The 26,538-nt window shown below is 37.7% G+C and overlaps 1 protein-coding gene across 1 annotated transcript in view; it reads right to left on the reverse strand.

Moving 5' to 3' along the window:
• LOC132265518 (uncharacterized) overlaps positions 1-26,538 on the reverse strand; it is a 45,477-nt gene that overhangs the window by 15,909 nt on the left and 3,030 nt on the right. The window contains exons 2-14 of the mRNA XM_059766215.1: positions 20,905-21,097; positions 19,943-20,035; positions 19,751-19,808; positions 18,077-18,201; positions 17,792-17,980; positions 15,360-16,187; positions 14,232-14,331; positions 13,376-14,165; positions 13,125-13,311; positions 12,519-12,780; positions 12,396-12,452; positions 1,580-1,769; positions 507-629 (exon numbers count right to left, since the gene is read on the reverse strand). Coding sequence (XP_059622198.1) covers positions 507-629; positions 1,580-1,769; positions 12,396-12,452; positions 12,519-12,780; positions 13,125-13,311; positions 13,376-14,165; positions 14,232-14,331; positions 15,360-16,187; positions 17,792-17,980; positions 18,077-18,201; positions 19,751-19,808; positions 19,943-20,035; positions 20,905-21,097 — 3,195 coding nt within the window. The remainder of the gene's footprint in view (positions 1-506; positions 630-1,579; positions 1,770-12,395; positions 12,453-12,518; positions 12,781-13,124; positions 13,312-13,375; positions 14,166-14,231; positions 14,332-15,359; positions 16,188-17,791; positions 17,981-18,076; positions 18,202-19,750; positions 19,809-19,942; positions 20,036-20,904; positions 21,098-26,538) is intronic.

The raw sequence follows: 26,538 nt of genomic DNA on the forward strand, positions 1-26,538 counted from the left end.
CTATAATTATTTCAGTTTTAATTGGTTAATTTGCACTTCTGATTACTAATTGAGTTACTTCCTTTCGATTTTAATAATTTCTAGCCCAAAATTGTATTCAAAAACACAGTCAAATTCTTTTTTCATTCACACCTTCCAATCACACTGAATTCAGCGAATGATCACTCGAAGACTCATCATTCAAAACAATGCCAGTCTTATGTCACAATAAAAGAATATTTTAACATTTGTGCAACTTATACAGTTTTGACAATATTTCTAGATATTGAGAGAGTCACAAATGCCACCAAAGAAACTGTCAGCGTACATAAAATAAATATTGAGCCACTTCAGAAGAGATAAACCCGATTACATATCTCCAAAAGTCATAACTATGGGACATCATCCTAATCATTGGCAGTCCAATTATATTGCGAAGAGGTATGGGGGAGAAAAGCCATACAAGTTGCCGCACAATCCGCGAAATATTGCGGTTGTTGTGGCAGAAATGACAATGTGATACTCACTTGGTTTTTGTTAAGCTTGGATCAGACGTCTTCCTCCGATTTGTTCGATTCCGCTTGTGTGATAATCTCTCTTTGTAGGATTCCGATCGATTCACCGACACTGGAGCCGATTTGGACTTGGAACTGTGCAAAAAAAGAGAGCACAAAAATACATATAAAATTTATTCACAAAACATACACTCGGAAACATTGCGTATTTCAGCAAAAGAAACTCTCTCTCTCTCTCTTTACTTCTTAGTCTTGAAAATTCAACCTTTTTCGTCGTAAACTTTTCCGCCCGTGTTCCAGGAATTTGTTGGCAAACCTCCTTGTCAATGCCCACTGAACATAATCACTGCCAAGGAGTGTATTGACACCCGGAACAGCCTCAAGATTGTGTGCAAAAGGAATGTTCATTGTCACATATGGGAATTATTTCACTCTGTGATCACCAATGAATCTCTCCTTCCTTTCGTTTCCCAATTCAATTAAAATTTTTACACGACATCACTTTAAAGACCAGCAACAAAAAGCCTATCGCGCACAACTTCACGTCTGCACAGTTCAGGGTCTCCTCTCGCTACTGATAATAAATATACAGACAATATTACCAATATGTGAGAGCAGCACACAGAGCCATCGGAGGCATTTTTGATTAGATAGCGCGCGACGTTGGTGACTTAATAGAATGCAAAAAAAAAATCCTCAAATCACTTGTGCGCATTTTTTCCTTTTTACCCCACACATAAATTCAAGAGATTTTATCAAATGTTTACATTTTCCCTCATTCAGCGTGTGCAAGAAAAATTGTTAAAAATACTCCCAACACGATTTTTCACACATTTAGCAATCCGCATTTCACTGACACTTCTAATTGCACGCTTCCTAAGCATAGGCGCAGTGAAAAAGATTTGTCAATGCAAACTTCTGGGTTGAATAAGATTTTTAGCTTTAACTTGCCGCTAAATCATGGCTCTGCATAGCAATTGATTGTTGAATATTCTAATCAAACTAAGAGGAGCTTCTTTTCAACCCTTAACCACAATTCACCCATTAATATATGCAATAATATACAAAGTAATTGTCCTTCTTACCTTTCATGACTGGGTCGATCGGCAACAGGCGCGCCAGATTCACCGGCTTCCGCGACAGAGGTCGACTGGAAATCCACTGAAGCTCCGCCAGAGGCACTGCCAGCACTTCCATGGTGATAATGCGAACTGCCACTGCTGTCCGGACGTCTGTCAGATGGCTGACGAGTCACTGATGTGGTCAATGGGCGATCTGCAAAGCACAAGAAAAAGGAAACCAATCAATTTTACTATCCAAGAAAAAGGAACTAGAATCTCATGGTTTATATGTCAGGAATAGAGTGTATTTTTTAGCCTAAATATCTCCTTTTATTACCACATAGGACATTGAGTGCAGAGCCAGAGGACTGCCTTCGAGTCTTTCTCTTCTTTCCCTTGCTCTTCTTGCTCTTGCTCGCACTCTCGCTCAACTTAGCCGCCACGCGCCACGTTAAGGAATTCTTCGGGGAGACAGCACTCTTCAAAGTCACGGCCACTTCCTGTCCATCACTGCCGCTCACGCAAGATTTGTCTTCTTGGCCGCCAGTGACATCACCACCGGATTTACTCGCTGACACAACCGTCGAATCAGACAGAGACTTTCGTCTGATGCGCTCAAACTCTTCGCTGCTCAATCGCTTATTGGTATTGGCCAGAGTGTATCTCAGCAAGGTGTTGAGATTGAGATTCGAGTGCGCCCTGGTGGATTTCTTGGACGGCTGCACAGCACCTTTAGCCTTTGAGGGATCGAGAATGGGTGGAGCGGAGATTTTTCGTCCCACATCAGCTGAAATCTTCCCCTTGGAGGAGCTCTTAGTGATCCTGTTGTTCTTGTACTTGGGATCCGTCAGCAGAATCTTCTCTTTGCTCTGACACTCCTCCGACAGCAACCGATCATCATCAATACTTTTACTCTTGCCATCGAGCTTCTCCTGCTGTTCATGCTCATCCGGCAGCGAAGGATACTCCGAACTGACACTCTTGCTGGTCTTTCGGCCACGAATGCGATTCTTGAAGCTCGCCACGCGAGAGCGATCCGATTCCACACTCGCACTCGATCCAGGACGAAACCACATATTTTTTTCCCTTCACAGCTCGCAATTGACACTGTCAAACTTTTAAGTCACTGTGGCATAAATTAATACAACCATTTCACATATCCAACATTTGCTCATCACACACTATCAGGGGAACAAAAAATTGCTGATAAAGCGATTATTTTATGCCTTGTGTATTTAATCATTTTACACCCGATTCTTTATCGCCCACACGTTCATTAATCTCTATGCAAACAATCGCTTTGTAGCGCAGTTTTGGTGTCACATCGATTTTATACTTAAAGCAAACGTGGAAGTATCAATCGAACTCACGGTGATGCTTTGTAATTGAGTAAATGCATGAGAAAAATAACCCCTTATTTTCTGCCTGAAAATACTAACTTAATTGAACGAGAAGATGTGTGAATATTTATAAAATGCATCATCAGATTCTATCTTAATTATCATGATGATTTATGTCATATTAAATACATGATGGTTACAGTCATTTATAAGCCATAATGCTCAATTCACTGCTTCTTAAGCTTGAAAATCTCTCATGAGATGTGCTAAAGAGAAGGACAAAATCATATTTCTTGAATAAATATCAAATATTTGCTATAATAGCATCAGCCAGCTTAAATGATGATTGATAAAAAAAAATGTATATATATTTCTGAATATCTCCACACATTCCTCTTTTGCCGTCATCACTCCAAAGTGAAAGAGTTTTGATGAGCACCCAGGAAAAAAACCCCACACAAAAAAGTATCTGCAAATATTTGCCTCGAATAAAATTCCTCGACACTCATTATTTTTGCCTTCAAGAACGTGACATTCACTAACATCTTCTCACAAATCGTACATTTCTTCATTGGTATATCTCCTTCTTTTTCCCCACATAAACTCTGTTCTTCTGCCACAAAGTTTTTAGTATTTGCAGTAGTGGTAAGATTTTTTCTAAAACACCTTCACCACATTTTCCTCTGACTCTTTCCTCTATTGACTTTGTGAAGAATGCGAAAAAATGTGTGAGAGAGAGAGAGAGATGTTAAATTCTATTTCTGCCATCAATGCTTTTCACTTGCAGCATCAAAAATGCTCAAAATATGACCATTTCGATGTGACAAAAGTACTAATAACTTTAGATTTATGCAATTTCCATCCTCATTGAGCGATATTTATGCTTATTTACATCCCAAAACTGCGCGTCACAATCAGCAATTCAGCACCATTGAAACACCAGCAATAATCCTTTGAAACACTGATATCACTTATCACTGCACATTATTCACTGATTAATCACAAGCTCGTCGTAAAAAAAACTGAAGATTTTGATCGCCTCTCTTGTAGCGGAAAATACGGAAAAACTCGCAGTCACGACAAAGTTTCTTCTCTCAGCGACACCCAGAAACTAAAAACTTGCGCTTGTACTTGACTCTTCGCCAATATCATGAGACTATATACCAACTAAACAGGGTATTCCCTAGTGAAAATATTTTCTCACTGCTTTTCTCTGGCGCACAAAATTGGACATTGAGCCAGGAAAAAAAAGTGACATGCAAAGTAACCTTTATGGGTGTTGTGAATGAGAATAAAAATAGAATTTCCACAGATTTTTGCTTTCATTAACCTCAAGTGTGTGTTCTTGAAAATTCTCCGTAATACCAACAAGACATCCCACATTCATCAACGAGCGCACAGAAAATTCCTTTATCACCCTGTGTGTGCCCCGCACATTGTATTTGTATATTTGTTGCTCGCTGAGGAATATATTAATGTTTAATGGTTTGGTGTTCTGGGCACACAAACACAAGACACACGCGGGGGCAAGAAAAAGTCAAAACAGAGTGTGCCACAGCATCGGTGGCACCACATTTCCTTAATTCAATATTCAATGTATACGAAATAGAGAGTAATTTTGAATTTGCAGAAAATCAGCTGTTAATACAATCTCCTAGTTTGACTCTTCTTATTTGCAATATTTGACATATCGTCAACTTCTTATCGTGTTCTATATTTCATTTAGAAATTCTATTGATTAAAGTGCAATAAAAGATCGTCAGTGAAGCACTCCTTTTTATTCACAACATTATCACGATTATTGCTGTGACATATAAAAAGTGAATGATAATAGGAATTTGACTTGTCATACTTCTTTTTATGGAATTTTCACAGTTCTACAAAAGCAATATAAAAATTTACATTGTGATTTTCATTGAAGGATAACCTCAAACTTTTATATTAAATATCATTTTGTTTTATATTTAAATATATGAATTTAAATTTTCAAATAGCAAAATAATTTTTTAATCAAAAAACTTTTTATAGGAAATCTCCCCATTCCATAGTAAATAGATTCTCAATGAAATATTTTGTGGATAAGTAAGAAATCTTTCTGTTGACAATGCAAAAATGTCTTAGTGTGATTTATAATCCACTCTGTGTGGAGTTGACATGCTCAAATACCAAGTATTGTAGCAAGTGTTTACCTCCGCCAAAAATTGGTAACTTCAGCAATTTCTTGATGCTCGGATTTCGCCGAACAGTGGTTGTTGGATTGATGGCAAGTGACATTGTTGACTCACTGTTGACGTCCACTTTGTCTTTCAATCCCATTGCAAGTGCATTGGATGAGAGCTTTCGCAGTGCTTTCGCTCGCTGTCACAACTTGAAACTCTTGCACTTGATCCACTTCGAATTCACTTGTTTTCTGCACACAGTTTTCTTCACCTGATTATCAACTTCTATTCCTTGATCCTCTCATCACTGACCTCATTAAATTCCCCTCTCCACCACACATCAGAATAACACGAAGAATGAGAAGCAATTTAGATGATAGGGAGAAAATATACATTTTTAATATAAACACACAGCATCAAAATTAATTTGTCGACTGAGAGATTTATGCATTTCATGTAGAAACCTTCGCACCAATGATGAAACAGACAACTTTCTGTGTGCGCCAAAAGGAAGACACACACTGACTATAATGTCTCTCCGAGAGGAAGGAACAGAAAAAAATACAGCACCACTGATACTCTGGGTTAAGCTTTATCAACCTTGAAATGATAATTCTCTTACAGCAAAAATTCATTATTTAAATTGAAGTGTGAGACAAAAAGGCGCAAAATACTTTTCAAAACATTCACGATAAGACGAAGTTCAAAGTTCACCGTCAATTTTCTACAGATTTTGAATGCAATATTATGCCAGAATTAGAGGAAAAATATTCCAAATAGCGACAAGGGTGCAATATATAATACACACATGATATTACATACGCATAGCTATACATCCTGCCTAGGAATTTTCAGCAAAAAGGAATAAAATATGACAAACAACTGTTGGTGCAGCCAGAATCACTTCACGTGCCGAAGGTAAACATCAAACTAACACTAACTATAATTCGAGGGTGTAAACTAATCTCATTCGTCTGCGTCAGCAAAACTCCCGACAAAGATCCACACATTTTCCATGTGAGACTTGGCAATATGAGCCCTCAAATAGGAAGAAGGCGCAGCAAAAAGAAGCAGATGGCATGAGCCACACTCAGCATCACAGGGATTTCAAAGACAACATGCATCATTTCCATACTTTCATCACTTTCTTTCTCCCAAAACCTACAATTAACACACGCAATCATCCAATACAATATTCCACAAATGCATCACACAAAAGTGTGCTTCAATTCAATATTGTACATTTCCCACAAATACCGCTGATAGACGACATCCGCGTGAATTTACATCCATTTCACTTTCTCAATATGTTCTCTTATCTCACTCTAACACACTGTTTTTGGCTTCTCCTCTAAATATAGTTCAAGGAAAAATCGAAGAACTTGTAGTAGATTGACTTAGAACATACATAAAACTTCATTCCATCTGCACATCTTTCATTTCTCTCCTCCCTTTCATTCACACACAATTCTATTTGTGTCGAATATTGGGAAGATATACAAGACTAATGTCTAATGCACACAACATTATTTCTTTCATTCCCCATTGAAACACATCCCAATGTTTATTAATTCTAATTATATGGGATAAACACAAACACATGTTCTCTTCCGATCTTTTTTCAGTTGTCCACCACTCGACATTCAATCGCTGGCATTTCCTTGCCTTTTCCGAGGAAATTCTTCAAGAAAAATCATCAGCAAAAAGTGTAAAGGTGTAAAATCAAATTGACCGCTTTATCTTCTTCTCGAAAAATAGCATAGAAAAACAGTGAAGAAAATTTACATGCAAAATAATGAGTGAAAAATTAAGTTTAAATTTTTTCGCACAATTTTTTTTTACAGTTTTTCACCTGAAATTCAATCAATCTCAAGGAATACAATTCTTTATTTTACGCTTTGAAGCAAGAGAGTCTGCAAATATCTTCTATTGATGTTTGACTCTTTGCTACCTTTGCAATTCTGTCATGAGATTGAAAACTGAACTATAAAATACAAGCACTATTCTGAAGACAATTAACAACTATACTGAGACATTTCTTCATTCAACAATGATATTCAAACACTCAAATATATGTAGGAGGAAGAAGAACGTGAAATATTTCATCACCACATCCAGAGATCAATCATATCGAGTCGTGTTTGGATTAGATCCGAAATAACGCGTGTGTGTTTTTTAGAAACAGATCAGTACAAAAAGTCTCATTTTGTCACAAGAAAATCTGCAGCAGAAGTGCTGCAGAATCTTTTTTTTCTTCTCTTTTTCACTTCACAAAGTCCACATGCGAAAGCATTTTATACACCATCTCATAACCTTAAAGAGCGAGAGTCAACTGAGCATCACTCTCATCTACACCGGTTTTGGCAAAATCCCGATGAAAATCTCCGTGTGCACAATACAGTGAGATTCAACAGTGAGTGAGAAGGGATGAGAGGTGATGAGAAAAGAAGTTCATTGGGTTGGAAAGAGACAAGAACCAAATCATACTAATTCTGATACGTGTTTCCATACGAGAAATTTTATCTTCCTCCTTCTCTTCTTCGTGTTTGTAATCGGTGTATTGTACAGCTCATTCGTCTCTCATCTGCCTTCTTTCGCATCTTCTAATTCATCCACATTTCTTCCTCCTTAACACACACACACACGCGCACACATGTATGTACAAGCAGCAAGCAACAAACAGGGTGGCAAGAAGTGTTTTGCTAAGCAAATCTCTCTCATGCACAAGCACCACCTTTTCTGAAACTGATCTCACTGGTCGAGAAAATTCAGAGGAAAAACACCACTTTTCTGTGCTTTGTGGAGTGTTCTTGAGAGAAACCACAAAAGACAAACTGCACTCACTCACTCACTCACAGTCTTCCAGACATTGCAGCGCATCTCAGTGCGCGAAAACGGGATAAACGAGATTTGAGAAACAGGGAATCACCTGAATTGGTCACAAGTGTGGTTAAAGTGTGACTCAGAGAGTAACTCAGAGGTTTCGCATTGTAAATTATTATTGATAAATAGAAGGACATTTATTTAATAATACATAAAAATAAATCTTGTCTAATGAAGAACACACTTCAAACACTATATAAGATTCTATATGATACGTTTTGTCTTATGACATGTGCTATACGCTAATTTATTCGTGTTCTTGCTAGATTTCTTTTGATTACTTGTACATTCATTCTCACAATGAAACACCCTTCGAGTGTTGAATAAAAACTACCTGATGTCGATGCCTCTATTTCACTGATCTTCATACCATTTCCCACTCTTTCATGTTACGCCAGCATCTACATCTTTCTCTCCTTCTGCTTCACATACACATCACACACACACACACACTCACACATGCATGAGATTTTATTATAAATCCCAAGATGAGCTCCGGTTTTGTGGAAGAAACCGAATAATACAGAAATTCTGCATCAAGCATAAGCACCATAAAGTACGAAACCCATAAAATTGCTCATTTCAAGTCAAAACCACACAACCAAAGCATCTAATTTGCGAATTCAGTTCAAAGTCACTGCAAAGTTTAAAACTTTGCACATATTCTCCTATATAGAATCCCACAGTCAATATTTCGGATGTTACCGAACATTTCGTGACACCCTTGAAAAATCTGTGGCATCCAGTGCAAAACTGGCTCACATTCAACAGTGTTAAAATTACTAATCTTGGAAGGAGAAAAAAACACTGTCTATGATTGTAAATTCATATATTGCCAATACATCCAGTGAAATTATGATTCTCTTAATCGTTCTCTAATCATTTTTCATTGAAAAGGAATTGAAATAGTCCAAATTCTTTAACAAATTGTTATAGTAATTTAGCAAAAATGTAAAAATTTAAAGTTTTGTGTTGGGAATGATTGGATTGCCTTGCTATTAAATAAACGAGTGGCAAAAGAATATGCTTTTGATGAATGTGACAAATACAAGAAAAGAAAACATTTGGTCTTTGTGTATGAAATAGTGAGAGAAAAACACATATAAAATGCAATTAAATTACTCTGTCTCCAAAGTATAGGTGAAGTCTTGCATTCTACTCTTGATATTGACAAAGTTATTGCACAGTGGGAGAGAATAGAAAAACACTAATCCATTACTCCAACTCACGAGGAATTGATATTTTCTCCACTTTTGATGGAAACATTCGCACGAGAGCACATTTTTTAATTAACTAAGTGAATCTTAAAATAACACTGCACAATAGTGGCGATTTTTTCTTCTCAGAATTTTCCATTTATTTCAATCTTATAACAACAGTTTAGAGAAGAAAAACAATTATATTCACATCCGCAAGGCGCAAGATGTGCTTAAAAGCTCAAAATATATTCAGTCATCTGAAAGGATTTATTAGTGGGGAAAAAGAATGTTTTTACTGTGAGAAGTAGTCATTTTAAAAAACCTCTCAGCGACCTTCGTGAAATTTTCTTTGCCTCGCAAAGTCTCAATTATTATGTGAAGCATATGATTTTACGCCACGAGTGGGGAGTGAACATTATGCCATAGAGATACTCTGTCATCGAGACTAACCCCGACATTGGGAGTCGAGAGTCTTGTCGCCGCAATAAACCACGAGATGGCAATTAAAACATTGGCCAAAAAATCAACACACAAATACAGACGCACACAAAACCACACATTTATTCAGTGTGGAGAAAATCACGAGCCATATATTAAATTTAAAAAAAATACAATCCTCAAAACCATTCTTTCTCCTGTCTATTTACATACAACATTGGAAAGCGTATTCTCTCACAAAGTCTATTTATCCGGATACAGTCATTTCCGGAAAAGTAATTTTAGCATTTGTGCGCATAGACTGAAAAAAGGATATTTATAAATAAAACTCGTGTGATTTTTTTATTATTTCTTGTTTTTAAATATAGAGAAGAAGAAAACATAAAAGTCCCAGGCATTTTGCGGTGTAAAACAGACATCGCACTTATGGCAGAAAAAGATTGCACGTCGCATGTGGAATTCCACACAACCTCGACAGATGTTAATTTCTCCAACATTTTCACATTTAATTTGCCTCTCCTCTCGTCACATCACCGAAAAGATCGAGTAATGCACCAATTTACAACACTACACTCAATTGAGGATATGTAGTTTATCATCCGTGAATTTTTGCATCAAAAAGACCAGTAAAATATAATCACAAACCAACTTTCCGCACATTTCATTCTCAAATAATTCACAGTACAATTTTCCTCAAAATCCCACACTCTATTGCTTCTTTTCTTTCCGGTTAGACAGAACAATTTCTCACTCGACAAATAACAAAATACATCTAGCAACGTCGAAACTAGACAGCACACTGAAAATTCTCACAGGAAAATATATGGCTCAGTGTGAAATTTTCATTTGAAGACCATTATAGATGAATGCTGTGTGTTGTATAAGGAAACTTCTTAACTATATTGCTTGTGTTACACGAGCATAATCTCCACACGCTTTGTCTTAACTATTTCCACTCACTTCACCGTTACAACTTTCACAGGACATTTTCCACTCAACATCAAATGCCTCTTCATAAGCAAAGTGTGCGTCACAAAAGGTTCTCCATCGCTACAAAACTACACACTAGAGACAGTCAATTTTCCCTCTCAATATATTCTCTGGTATATTATTCGTCACTCTGCGAGTGGAACATGTTCTGTTTACCAAAATCAAAATTCAATTTAATGATCAATCTCTCTTCATTTTGATCAATTTAACCGTCACACATTGCTGGAGATGAAAAGGAAAGAACCCAGACAAGAGGGAGAACAAGAGTGATTATGCAACATTATCGAGCTAAACTCTCCGCCAAACTCATTCTGTTCACCAACAAACGAAGCTTCTGTGCACACGAAGTAACTCTGAATTAATTGGATTATTAAAAAGAGAGTTTGTTGTTCTAAAAAGTGCGTCAGAACAACTAACTTTGACTATACCGATTAGGGGAAAGAGGAGCTACTTTGCACAGTAGACATTGAAGAATTACACGTATTTATCATAATTTTCAATGCAAAATCGAATCAGGGTGTATTTTTTTACTAACCAAAAAATGCAGCCTTTCGAAAATCCAGAAAAGTGTCTTATGAACTTTAAAACTTTGCATATTTCGCAATTTAATGTTTGATGTTAACATGTCGCGATTTCTCTATATTCTATCGGTATTTTAGTGATTGTCACAGCATTTCTCAATGTAAAATCTTATTCAAGTGCCACTGAACTCGAGCTTCCTTGAATTTACAAGCACAGTGAATTTCACAAGGACATGGAAATGCATCAATTAAGAGTGTTATTTGATCAAAACAGATATTTTCTCCTTTCACATTTATGATCAGAGAGAATCCCTTTTTAGACGTCACTGCATTTCATTGCGACAATATTGTTCCAAATCAACCATCGAATCTATTAATAGCCTCAAAGAGACATCGCAATCCAATTGACGCATGCTAATTGGTCACAACTACTGAGTAACCAAAAGTCTCCTCTCAGATTTATTCTCATCGCCAGAATTTGACCTCATCGCGCGCGTGGAACAGCAAATGTGCAACATTCATACACACAATTCCTTTGTACTTGACCACCAATCATCGTGACTTTCGGTGTGGCCGATATTATAAAAGAGACCGCACGTCAAGACACACATTCATCGCCATGATATCATCTCTCTGGTGAAGCCATTTAAAGTACTCACAAAATACATATACTTCATATTGGCATTTCGCAACAATAACTACGATTTTTCTCTCTCTCTCTCTCTCTCTCTTCTCTCTCACTCCAAAATTGACGCCAATGATATACGCAATCAATTTGCGATGAGGCAAATCAATTGGACCACAAGAATCTCCCACTGTCAGTTGTACAACTTCAAAAGAGACCCCCAAAAAGCTGATTAACCTTTTCCGCTTGAAACAGAGAAAAGAGGAATATTGCAAAACAACCAAAATTGTGTGGTTTCTCTCTCTCTCTCTCTCTCTTTCTCCATTTATCTATCCTTCTCATCCATTTTTCCCCGCGTTGTGTTTGTGGAAAATCTGGCTAAATGCCAAATTTCATTGAGTAGAAACAAGAAAACTAACATGGGAAAAAGTGCGTTGATGTTTTCGTCATTGCACAGAATTTCCGTTTCATGTCAATTCACACACGGTCAAAGTTGATGCGATCCTTCGATCTTCAAACACATATTGTTTGATTATTTACTTTCCACCCCCAGAAAGTGGCGAAAGTCACCCAATGAGTAAATATTTTCTTCAATGTCCAATTTTATGCACTGCCAAATTGATGGCTAATAAATCGTGTCGGGATTTAATCTTTTCAACATAAATTAATAAGTGTGCACACTCACCCATACAGAAGGTGTCTTCAGCGCCACTCTCATCGTCCTGACGACGCGATCGATCACCTACAGCCGAAACAATCAATTTAGCAACTAATCAACTCAGATAGTGTGATAATAAACTCAACGCACTCGGTATAAAGTGATGCGCAGGACGGATCTTTCCCATGAGTTTGCTTATCTTGTTGTCATTGTGCGCTTCCTTGCGCTTCTGCGGCGCCGGTCCGGGACAGTGCTCCTCGAGGATGCGCGAGCACGCACGATGGATGTTCAGCTCGCAGTGCGTGCAATGATAGCCTTGCGGACTCACGCCCCAGATGATGTTCTGACAGTGATTGCAGTGCGTCACCTCATAATACTGACGTAATACTAGAAGGTGTCCAAGAACAAGGGCCTGGAATGAGACACAGTGTCATTAGATGAATAATTTCCACTGATTTGCCCTAAAATGAATAAATTAATCGCACTGAAAAATATCATTTAGCATTTCATTGAGTCTCTTATGCCAAATTGCATCGCAAAGGATGCAAAAAAAAACACTGTGAAAATTTCAATCGTTAATCAGTGTTTATCACAGAAATAGCAAATGAAGCATAATCTCAGTAAGAAAGGTAAAGTAAAGTGTATTTAACTGAGAATTTAAATTAAGATCAGAATTGTTACAGTGAAGTCTTGTTTTCTGCTCGATAAATTAAGAAATTGAGTAAGAAGAAGCATTAATTTCCACGATTATCTCACCTTCCTATTTTTGCCCATCAATCGCGATTTGAAACTCTTCTCGCGACTGACAAAATGATGAACCTTGTCAATGGGACTATTTGGATTGGAGCGTGTCACGAAGATCCGATGCAGAACTGTCGACAAAGCTGAACACAGGGCTGACTTCTTGGGGCATTCATTCGGCGCCTCACGATCCAATTCATCACTGCAAAAGAGAGCAGGCAATTGACTTCATCTGAATATTCCCCCTCCGCCTTAATCAAACTTACACGAGTTGCTGCAATTTTGGAATGAGTGTCTCCTCGACAATGCGTTGCTCTTTGGTCTTGTCACCCTTGGCCTCTTGCAGCTGCTGATCACTGGGCCCATAAATTGTGCCCAAGCCGGCGGTACGCTTCACTTGGAACTCCTGCAGTTGTGTGTTGATGAAGTCCTTCGCCTTGATGCGACTCTTCCAGAAGATCTTCCGCAGAATCTCCCCCTTGTCGTACTCCTTCTGCAGCACATCGTCCACCTCGCGCGCCAGCGATTCATCCACCGTGGCCCACAAAAGTGGTGCTTGCGGCACGAGGAAGGTGGAGTGTATTTCGTACGCCCACTTGCGCATATCCTTCACATTGCCCTCCTTATACAGTCCCGTGATGAGGTAGAAGAGCAGCGGCGCCGGATTGGAATTGGACATGACAAAGTTGAGAAATACCGCTAAATAGGATGAATTCTCCTGCTCCAGCAGCTGCGACAGCGACCTGAACGGTCCGTGCTCCTCAATGAAGCCCTCCTGATCGGAAATCTCGTCGTCCTCCATCGAAATGATGGGCTTCTGCAGGACATTCGCCTGGGCGGCAGAAATTGGCGTCTTCTGATGGAATGTCGGCGATGTCACTGGACTGCCACGGCGCTGGGCATCCGTGGCATCCGCCTCCTCGCGCTGACTCTGGCCACTGGCCTGATTGCCAGGCGATAAGTACGGCGGCGGAGGGGTTCCCGGTGGTGTTCTCTCGTTGTCCTTCTCCATCAAATCCCACGATCCCGTCGCAGACTTGTTCATGCGCTGATCACCTGCAAAGACACACTCTTTAGCACACATTCTCTCTTCAATCCCTCAGATATGGCAGCATCACTCACTGTGCTCGGAATCCCTGGGATGAACATGCTCAGGAGATGAGATCACACGTCTATGCTTCCCACTCAACTGGTTCAACTGCTGTGGAGTCAAACCGAGAGCCTGAAAAGTCACAACACCATTCAATTATCAGCCCTTTTGCGGATTTCTCAAAACACACTATGTGTCAAATTTTTAACATTTATATCGCCACAAAAAGACATAATATTCCCACCCAAAAATACATATTATACTCTGCAGTGTCATTTACTCAGTGTCACACAAACACACTGTAAATCACACACATTTTCAGTGCTTGCGTGAAGGAAAAGCACTAATAAAACATTGGTTTCTGTAAAAAGAAAACTTATACAAATAAAGGATGACTTTTCTGGGGGAACATCACTAAAAAATATATATATGCCTTAAAGAGTAAAAAATCGTATAGAAATAGGCAAGGAAGGGTCCCTAATCAACTCCTATCAACTTCCTAAGTGCCTTCTTTCACTATCCTGATAAATTGAATGCATTGGTCGTGAAAATATGTTAAAAGAAAGCTGAAAAGCAGCAAAATTTCACCAAAGAGTATAAAAAAAAACTACTCCCAAAACCACACAATCAAGCACAAATAGAGGAAAACATGCATAAAGCAAGCTAATAATAAAATATAACAATTTTCACGTATGAAAGTTATTAGCTGTTACACATTTTGTAATGTAATTAGTTTATGAATTGTCGCACATCCCACACAAAAGTGTTGTATATTTGTACACTGTCATTATTTCCTATAAGAATTCTTATTGTTTTCACTTTATTCTTAAAAATCCACATGGAATGCACTTTTTTACGTCATATGCCAATCTCAACACTCTTGCATGGGTTGTGCCACAGTGAAATTAGTTTATAGCTATGTCTATCGTTGAAGATGACGCTCATCGCTCCATTTCCAGCTACTTCACCATCTCTCCACATCGTCTCCCTTTGACACCAAACAGAATTATCTACAACACGGACTGTGTTAGGGAGGCACGAGAAAGAGAAAGGAAGCAAGGGGGTGACGTGAAGAAGATTGTGTCGGGTGTATGTGTATTTGTGCGGGTGGAGAGAAAAGTTTTCGGTGCACAGAGACTCAGTGCCGTGACAGTACTTACAGTAGGTTTATTAGCAGAAGATAGTAGATTTTGGTGATGGTGATGATGGTGCTGGAAATTGCTAGTCAGCTGATGTTGCTGCTGCAGTTGCTGTACAATATTTGGTCGGTGTGAGAGTGGAAAAGCGGACAGATTGTCCCTAACTGGTGTACATGTCGCTATTAAGGGATAATTCAGCACTGTCTCAATGCTATTCGGCAGCGGCCTATTGTTGTTCAACTTATTCAATTGCTGCTCATCCACACCCTGACGCGGCGGCAACGGCGGCGGACTGCACGTCACCCTCTCCGCCTCGAGCAGCATCTGCGAACTCATCTTCGGATCCGACAGTGCCTTTATCTTCGCCTTTGTGCGCTTCTTGCTCTTTCCTGACGGCGCGGCACTGTGCGTGGGCGTCGAGCCGCCGCCACTAGAGGAATGATCCAAATCCGACACCTGCAGCGGACTGCCGGCGGACGCCCCATTGGCGTCCGCCATGCGTCGCGGCGCATTCCTCTGCGGCAGCGGCGGCGGAATGTCACCCTTCTGTGGACTCTTCACCTCCACATTCAACTTCTTCGCCGTCGCCGCCGCGGATGTGTTCTGGCGCGACAATAGCGGCGTGTGATGCGGCGTGAACTCCGAATTGATGCTCATGAGAATATTTGGCGCCAGCCCAGGATTCACCCGATCCATGGGCTTCTTCCACGTGCCCAGGCTCAGAGATGAGAGCGAGCGCGGGAAGAGCGACAGGAATGCCGGCGTAGATGGCTGCTGCTGCTGTGGCGGCGACACTATTGCTGCTGGAAAAGTGACTGGGACAGGATGTGAGAGCAGCAAGTTCATATCCTGCAAACAGAATCAAGAAATTGTGGTCGTTGTCACCACAATTTTACTATTTTTGCATCTCTCATCGCTCCTGGATTGATGCAAAATGTCGCAGGATACTAAGTTATGCAATTTCCTCCCTCTGACAAATTCACTCTCGAGAGAGATTTATCTCCGTTCCCAATTTGTGTATCGGAGGGAAAAATAAATCACTTGTTGGCAATTTGAGGAATTCAATATAAATCTATCATCACAAAAAAGAAAATAAACATTTCAAAGAATGCAAACGAAAAAATCAAGAATAGTCTTTCGTTCTCTTAAGATATTCTCTCTAATGATATTTTAACGGGCTCTATTCTATTATAACATAGAATATGTACAATATTTTGTATATTTTTCAAAATATTGCCTTCAATTTTAATTCAAATTTTAACACTAGAATTCAAACAACAAAAATGTGAAGAGCTCTAAATTGTTTTTTTCTAAATCCACAGATTCACATTTATTGATTAATTATGAATAAACAGAATAGAATAGAACCTTTTCCATATCAGACATTCACTAAGTAACATAGAAGAAAAGCCTTTGTCGATCAAAAAACTCCACACAACATTCCATGAACATTTCTTTTTTCCATAAACAAAATGCTCAACAAAAGAACATTTTCTATACACACAAGAGACAAATGGTATAATAAATAAAAGGATGATTTCATCTCTAAATCTCTTAAATCTAAAATGAAGACTCCTAAGAAAAGTGTCTGTATTTGTGTGTTGGTGTCTTTTATCCAATTCTAAACCATGAACTTTCGATGTTGAACAGAGTGTGAAAATCTGCATTTGATGGTAATTACGCATATTATTTGTAAGAAGAGCAAAAATTAAATGAAAAGAAACAAAAATTGTAATGAATGGAAAAAAGATAAATTAATCCCATAAACCTCACATCTTCTTTCCACAATTGTGTAAATCATTTTAATCACACATTTTCTGCGCGCGATGTGTTTATTCTTTTTGGCGAAAATTATTATTATTATCCTTTCATCTTCCAGTCAATGAAAATTCGTTGTTATTTACGGATAAATTAACTTTGAGAGACTTTTTATTCATGTTTTGTATATGTAGTATTATTATTATTATTTTTATTATTATCTTTTTGGCATAAAGAGAAGGTGAGAGAGATATAAGATGAATTAATTAATGGAGCGTTGCTGATTAACAAAAGTTGAATGGTTTTTTTGTTATAACTTTCGCAATAAATTCATCTCCATTTCCTGCCACTTCTGTTTACGATATCAATAGATATATAGCAACGTTGTATTATTATCTGTTTTCAACACACATTAATAAGTCAGATTGTAACTCTTCAGTGAGTTGGGGGTGGGCGAGGTGGAAAACGGTGCAATCAATTGTATTAAAATGCAATTTCTCTTCCTCGAACGTCGCTTCTCGCGTCGCTTTTCATTTTCACCATTATAATATTATAATTAATATACACAATCCGGCAATCAATCATTGGCGATTATTGCCCTTTTTTGAGCAATACTTTTGCCCAGGAGGAGAAATTGCATAAGATTATTTCACTTTGGTGCTGATAAAGTCACAATAGAGCATCTTTTCACATACCTCTCCACACACTTGGCGCAATTGCTCTTGCAGCTTGCGAATGTTCGCCTCAGAACGCGCCATCTCTTGCCTATTGCTTCCGCCACTATTGCTGGCCGCCACCAGTGAGTCGTAGGTCTTCTTCTCCTGTTCTAGCATGAGACGCAGCGTTTGCATTTTCGAGAACTCCATTTCGCGCATCTTGTGTTGCTGTTCAGATAGAAATGTGTACAATAAATTGTTATGTTTATTGTTATATGCAAAGTAAGCACCGCCCACCCATAAGCCCCACCCAAAAGTACTTACGTCCACGGGAATTGGGGCTGTGATGCCGCCACGCTGGGCCAGAGGCGTCGATGGTCCTACGGATATACTCGACGGGCGCTGCATTTTGTTTCCTCTCTGAATAGTTAACTCAACAGTGGCAGATGCTGCAAGGAACAGAGACAATCATGGAAATTAATATCCAACACACTTCTAAAGTCTTATCAATAAATCCACCACGATTAAGGGTTCAATTGAACAATCTCTTCAAGCTACAAAAGTAATACAAATCGCAGAAATATATATTGCTATTCATAAGGAAACACACACATTCATGCTCTGAAGTGAAATTAATCACACAGAAGACATATTTTTTTGTATTTCATGCCACTATGAGATAATCAAAATTTGTATCAAAACAATGGATTTATAAAGAGCATTTTATGATATATATTGAATCTGATGTTAGACTGTGTACTTGTGTGCGTCACCCTGCAATAGAAACACATTTTATAGTGTTACACTAAACATATTCTGTCAATTGAACTCTCTCACACACACATAGACACAAACAAATACACAACTCAATCAATTGATAATTTTCCTTAGCTTCTTGCATTTCTTCGTCATTGTCTTCCTTTGCACTCTCTCTCAATGGGAGTTAATTGTGAGAAATACTGCACATTACTAACTGTATTTATGCTAATGCAAACTCTATCAATCCAAACAATACACTCAACATTTATTCGGCAGAAAAAGAGAAAATTTCAGTGCCATTAGAAGACATATCATGTCATTTCTCAGCTCTACAGAAATTCATGTGAGCGTGTGTGTATTTGTAAATGTTATTATTTTTCACCCTGAATTCTACTGTACATTGAGTGATCATTCATTGACTTAATTATTACTTGATGGCGCTCTTGAGCGACCAAGAGACTTTGTAAGAATATTTATTGCAAAATTGATATTTGTCAGTTCATAATTGACAAAAAAAATTTCAAATAATAATTTACACAACACAATAAGAAATTATTACCAATCAGTGTCACTCGATTTGCCATCCAAGCAAAGAAATTACACTGATAAACACTCTAAATTGATTTGATATCAATGAAATACATTTTAAACACCATCTCTCCCAACATCCTACCCAATGTGTCTCGATGCGAGACACTCAGTCGGACTTTTATAAATACAAATATTAATTAATACACTTAACCTTTAACCACTTGGGAGTGCGAGCGTGTATTTGTGTCACATGACAAGTGAATTGAGCATATAATCAAGCTGGAATTACATTATGGTATTATTCCTTTGCCCAGCCAAGTGACATTACAAATATAAATAATAAAGTTACCAATTTCTGCTCCCAATGCACTCAACCCTCTTCTTTTCACGTTGCAAAAGCGCAACCATTTCGTGATGTGTGACTTTTTGATTGTGATTTTCCATTTTACACTTTAATACACACAGCCAACAAACATCTCTCTTCTCACACAACTTGTTGACGGCACGCAATAAATTGCATTCATCTCCCTTGATTCTCTGCATGACGTGTTCTCCAGTATGTCATAAATGCAATGGCATCCCTCATCGCGCCTATTCCCACAACGTCAACCACTCTTTTCCGCCCCCCTCTCTCTCTCTCTCTCGCCCTCCGCCCGCCAACACATCTCAGCAAGTGCAATTGTGTGATATTAAATTCATAAAACTTACATTTAATTAACTTAACGACATCCGTGTGAGTTGAATATCGAACCGGTGTTCCATTGACCTGAAAAGGAACAGCGAAAAAAAGGCAGTAGTTATTAGAGAGTATGTCCGAAAACCAACCTAATTTGTCAATATTTTTATTGCCATTTGAAAGAAGTAAATTGCCAGAGTTTAAGCACTTTATTGTCGTCATACCTTCAATATCATATCCGACGCTATGAGTCCCGCCTTCTGAGCAGCTCCATTTGGTTTTACGCTCTCCACAAACACAGGATTATCTCCAGATACCTTTAGGTTTTGGGTGGAATCAGAGACATTAAATGTTAACTAATTTTATTCCACAACAATAAACACTGTAATTCTTTTCTTTGGCTCTTGAGAAAAATTAATTTCTAAACTACAACAATTCTTTCAATTTCATATCAAAAAAGGATAAAAAGTAATCTTTTAATTCTGGAATTTAGAACATTGTTTTAAACGGTTGAAACTACTAAATTCAGCACCAACAAAGCAACTTATTTCCCATCTCATTGCACGTCTATTCATCAGACACGCAATAAGAAAATGTTGTGGTGCACAAAAGATGATAAAACTCTCTTCACACTGCAAATTCACTTTGAGAGGGGATTTTACAGCAGAGCAGAGCTTATTTGGACATTAATTTCTATATTTATAACACAATAACACATTCAGAATTGTTTATGCCAAAATTCTGATCGCATTACTAAGGATTTAAGTGTTGCCTTTAATCATCATCTTTATGAGTTGATATTTCAAGATAATATAAATTGGCAAATTATTTCTATTATTTACTTGATAAGACGCAATGAGAATTGCGTCAAATTAAAACGTGATTTCATCAATAAATGGTGTTTCAATACACTCTGTCGTATATTTGTTCAATTCCTGCAAACGCTTTTGTATTTGGTTTAAATCCTCAACATATCAGCCTCGTTTTCCCCTAATAAAAATTCCAGTCATCAATTTGCCGCGGCTTTCAATTTCATTCCCACAAAATTCACTCACACTCTCTCTCTCCCTGTGTTATGGGATGGAAAGGGAATCAATTTTCACATGCGGAAATGCACCAAACGTGCCACTTAATCCAAAACAAATGGTCAATGTGAGGGTGAAAAGTCTGCACAGATGCGAATTACCTTCATGCCATAGCCATTGGAGTCCTTGTGTATCACCAGCGTGAGCGACTGTGCGGGCACGATGAACTTCTGCTGCTCCAGCGGCGACACGAGTGTCTGCGGTCGTCTTGGTCCGGCGCCATTCATCTGGCCTGCGGCCGCTGAGCCGTTTCCCGCTTGGACACGATGCGCGGCTGGCGGCGGCGGTGGTTTGCTGCGCGTGTGTATGTTTTTCACGGTGTTTTTGCACCACACATCGTACGTGTTATATTTTTTTATTCCAACCAGAATTGTTCATAAAATGTCATTCAAAAAATGCAATGCAAACAACCATCAACGAGCAACAATACCGTCATCAGCATTCCAACACCAAGGCAAAGTGTAAATGAAAGAGAAAAACAAAAAAAAATCTGAATTACTACAAGAAAAAAAATAATACACTCTTCACAAATGCACTTAAAAACACTAAACTACAGTTTATGGGAAAGTGCGGGGAAAATTCGCGCGCTGTAGCAAATAGAAAAAAAAGATCCATGGACAACGTATGATGAATATTTGTCTAAGAAACATTTTCTTCAATATGACCAACTAATGTAATGACGATAATATTCTTGGCATGAGCGCCAAGAGCAATAATAACAACATTGGAAAGTCTGTCGATCTTCGAAATTCTACCGATTTGGCCCCAGATGACGCCAATTTTTCAACACTCCAACACCCCAAATTCCACCAACTTCTCATCAATTCCGATATTAATAATTGAATATTATTCTCATTCCGTCAAATTAGTTCATAGAGACAGAGAGAGAGAAAAAACGTCGCGTGTCTTCATGTGGGAAGATTTTTTTTTTCATCTTCTACTTGGACAAAACATGGAATTTGTCTCACATTTTAAATTCTCTCATGAGAATTCATTTTACCACAAATATTCATGTCAAACTACAAAAATTTTTACCCAGAATTTCAGGAATTCATCGGTCAATGGTGAAATTTTTCTAAACATACAGACAATAGTATTAAGTTTAGAACATCAAACAATACATTATCAAAATGCTTTCAGCAATTAACAACTTTTCCGATGAAGAGATATGAGAAATGTGTCAAATTCAATCATTTTTTTTCCTTTTCTTGGTGAATATTTTCACTACATTTCACATTATTCCATTGCCAATCGATTCTCCCAAAGATTTAGAGAGGTTTTGTTTTTGAATGTCACCAAACTTTTGCCACCCACTGTTGAGTCTCTTGATTTTCTCCACTCTCTAGACACGCGATTTTAAAATCACACTGTCGCAATTTTAACATTGAAGAAGGCAAAGAAGTCAAAACACGAAATAAGAAATGAGAACATCATCGCTAAACGATAAATGTACGCACGTCTATTTGCATTTGATGATGGCTATTCGACAAATTCTCAACAATATGAGGTAAATTTTATTTTTAATTTATTACTTTTACACACAAATCGCACGACAGCACGTAAATATAAAATAGAAATATATATTTATTATCGGAAATTTATGGCTTTTCACTGAAAGTGAACGGAAAAAAGTCCACGAGCTTCTGAAGGGGGGAATTTTTCACCATTTAATACATAGAATCACACTTAGTCACATCATATTTTCGCATTCACTTAGCCAGGTACACTTCAAATCGCCTCTTAACAGCGTGTCATAGTTTTGCGACGAGCTTCAAATACACACACACAGATTAACATTATACTAATTTTATTCCAAAGCTTTAGCCATTTTTTTTCCTTCCTCCAATTCCTCACTCTTGGCCGAGTCACACAGTTATGGAAATGTCTTAGATGTGCATATTTTGCACACTTTTTCTCACTCTTTCACATCAGGCGAAAGACTTTATATATATTCCTTCTGTTATTATAGAAAACGAATATGCTGTAAAAATTCGTCAGACCAATAAAATTAACCCACTTTAATTTGTGATTTAAAATAGATGGCCAAAAAAAGCGTGAAATCTTTACGGTTCCGCAGAAATCTCATCATAAAATCCCTCTTCCCCAACACTTGATTGGAATGCCAAACAATATCCTTCAGACATGCATTTTCTCTTTCTTTCACAATTCATCTCCAATTATAATTCTAATACACAGTCAATCAACTGTCCTTGAGTTGTTTATATTAATTCTCCAACATTTCTCTCTCTCTCTCTTTCTCTCTCTTTTCTCACCCTCAACACACACCTGTCATTGATGGAACTTCTCTGTCTGTCTTCATGACAATAATTATGCAAATTGAATGGGTAGAATTAATTAAAATTTCACCCAATCCAAATTAACCATCAGCAATATTGCGCCCCATGATATTAATTATTATATTAACAAACATGCTCAACACGCTTCTGTCCTCTCAACATTTTCCCATCATTCGCAACATCGAGATTAAGATGACGATGATTCATTCAGGACGTGACGATTAGTTTTGCCGTCTCAACCGATTGCAATGTAAGCAAAAGAGAAGATAATATGGTGACAAAATGCAAAGAAAATTGTACGAGTGTGAATTATGGGAAATATGAGAAAAAGTCAGGGTTGGAAGAAGGTGATGTCACACTTCCTTACAAACACCTCAACAATAAATACTTCAGCATGTTTTTTTTGGCTATTCGAAAACACCACAACCAAATGTGATAATGGAACGGCTTTATACTATATACTTAGTACATATAAGTGTGAAAATGCGAAAAGCTACGTAAAGTGTTGTGTGGGGAATTTTCTGGAAAATCCTCAGTCAGAATTGAACATCAATAAATTATATTCATTAGTATTGCAAATCCCAGAGAAATGCAGAGGAGCAGAAGCAAATATTGTAATTATTAAATCACCGAATTTTTACACCGTTCCTGATATTATTCTCCATTGAAAATTTGATTTAATTTCTGAAAAAACGGCTAATTAGCATGATTTTCCCATAGAGAGTGTCATAAACCCCTTTCGGCCTGTTGCACCAACATTTCATCAATTTGCACTCATGCAGAATAAAACCAGGGGATGCAATTAATCTGACACTGAATAAACACCGCTTCGACCACCGAATGACAATTAAATGCAACAGTTTATTGATGTGGATTTCATCAGGAGACGAGGAGGGACACGGCGGTGAAATTTTAATTATGTTTTCGATACAACTAAAGGCAATTAGTCATCGAGAATGTATTTTTCCTATCAAACAATTCAATTGCATTCAATCCGATCCCCTTTGACGTGTGTTGGTACACAACTTTTAATTGAATGGGAATTTAAATAGGATATTCACGCTACAAAATATGCAAATTGTACAAATTCCTTTTGCTTTTTCTAATATCCATTTTTGGTCTATAAAATTACGATAAAAAATAGTTAAAGAATTTTCCATTTATATTTCTCACGTGAAGCATCATATATTTGATAATATGCAAGATAGAATAATACGAAAGATATGCGAAAAATCTGTTAGACTTTGAAGAATTTCAATGAATAAATGTCAGTTGAAGTATTTTAATGTGTTGCCACGGTGATAAAATGTTTCATTCGTCCGACATATATTTTTCCTTAACATGAAATTAAAGTCAATCAAATGGCATTTTATGCTCATGTGTGAAGAAAAACAAATATGTAGTAATTTTTTTTTGATTTGACACAATAGAAGAAAAAAGAGGAAAATTGCTGAATGGATGAATTTTTTACAATGAAAATGTTCACTTTTCTCTCACTTCGACGATAATTTTTCTTCTTTCACACAATATTACTCCTTTTTCACCAACAAAACAACACACAATTCCCTCGCGCGCACTCTTTCCGTTCATGTCTCACAAAATACTTTCTGGATCTCTGCACTCTGTTGTGGAGGAGACATGTGGATGTAATAATATAGCAACAACAGAGCGCGAGAGAGTGAGAAAAAAAAGTGTAGACGATGAAGAAGTGGATGAAAAAAAGAACTTAAAGAAACTGTTAAACACGATAAGAGCAGTGATGGTGAATAACACCCACAAGTATCAGGCAGTCGACACAGAGAGAGCAGGAAATACGGTACAATATTGAGATGTTTTCAGTGTTTTGGATTTCAACAAACACAGACAGAGAGAGAGAGAGAGAAAAATCACATATTTCTGTTGTGAAATTCATTCTATTCTCACTACGGGTTTATTCAAAAATATTTATTTCACCTGATATCTCAAGGGAAATTCAGTGTGTGAATATTGCAAACAACATGTTTTTCTAACACATCTTCCAATTCGTGAATATGAAAAGAACCATTGATTATTCTATATGGATTCCCAAAAGCCATCAGGTCATTGCATTGGCAATTGGAATTGATTCCCTAGAGTTTATTTCGAGGACTATTCCAGGCAAACCATATGCATTTGATGACCCAAAACCCAGACAGATGATATCTTCTCTCTATTTCTGTTCCTGCCGAAGGGAGGGAATGTTTTCATTGCACAAAAACCCACCCAATTTATTTCATCCTTCTCCACTCAAACTGAGGCTGCAAATTATCACTCGATACCCAAACACACACCTGCCACACAATATCATCCAGAGCCAGCGAACAAAAGGAGGGAAGAGTCAAGTCAAAAATTCCCTGTGCATGATTCAGACACTTGGCAAAAACTTGGGATAGAAAGGCAAAGTAAATGTCGATAAAAAATGTCGGTATAGAATCTGGCGTGATGCCTGATGATTCATAAATTGAGCCATCTCTTGGCATTCTTTGAGAGAGATGGAAAACTTCAAGCACATGAGAGCAAAGAGTTAGTTTTGGTGTCAAGTTTGTGGACTGGAAATTAAATTTATATTGGGAGAAAGAATATAAATCAGAGGGCGTGTTTATTAGGGAGAATATCGATTGTGAAAGGGACGTAATAAATTATGTGCCAGCAAGGTGTGTGTTTGGGAATAAAAAAAAGGGAATGCCTTTGATCAAAGGCACGGTTTTAGTTGAATGAATCTCTGGTGCGAAGAGTTTTCCACTCCATTCCGAAGTAGTTCAAGTGTTTGAGTTTAGTTAAAAAAAAAAATACTTTTACAGGGATGAAACTGGCCAGAAGTGTCAATTTAAAATATCAAATATTGAAGGCGTCTCAATGTCTAACATTGCTTAAATTGACTTTAATTTATTGCGAAATTTTATCAAAAATCCGCCACAAATTTTGAGCAATTTAGATCTAAGAGAAAATCTTCACATCTCCTAACTATATATCAATAATCGATGAAGAGAGACAAAACTGAGAAGAGTAGAAATGAGTTGCAGAAGAATTTGGTTGTTTAACACTCAATTACATCATCTTCTTTGATAGCTTAGCGTGACAAATTTTTACTTCTCGAAGATGAAAAGTGTGTACAGAAACAAATATCTATGACTTCACTTCTTTTTGCAAATGAATTTCCTTTTGCCACCACCCCAAAATGTGTATTTTGGTAAAAGAGATATTCTACATTAAAATAATCCACCCATTTATTTAATGTTTGCCTTGAGACCATCGTGAAAAGCCACCACATGGAGATAATAATGCTTTGATGCTGATTGATGGTGTATTTGGCAAACTGGTAAAATGTAGAAATAAAATAGTGTTACTTCACCGGTGGCAAGGTTTGATGCGATATTTGTATTGTTTTTTCTACCAATGTTTTCCATTTTCATGAATAGT

The sequence above is a fragment of the Phlebotomus argentipes genome, unplaced genomic scaffold (assembly GCF_947086385.1).
Source record: "Phlebotomus argentipes unplaced genomic scaffold, Phlebotomus argentipes genome assembly contig_5, whole genome shotgun sequence".
Lineage (NCBI taxonomy): Eukaryota > Metazoa > Arthropoda > Insecta > Diptera > Psychodidae > Phlebotomus > Phlebotomus argentipes.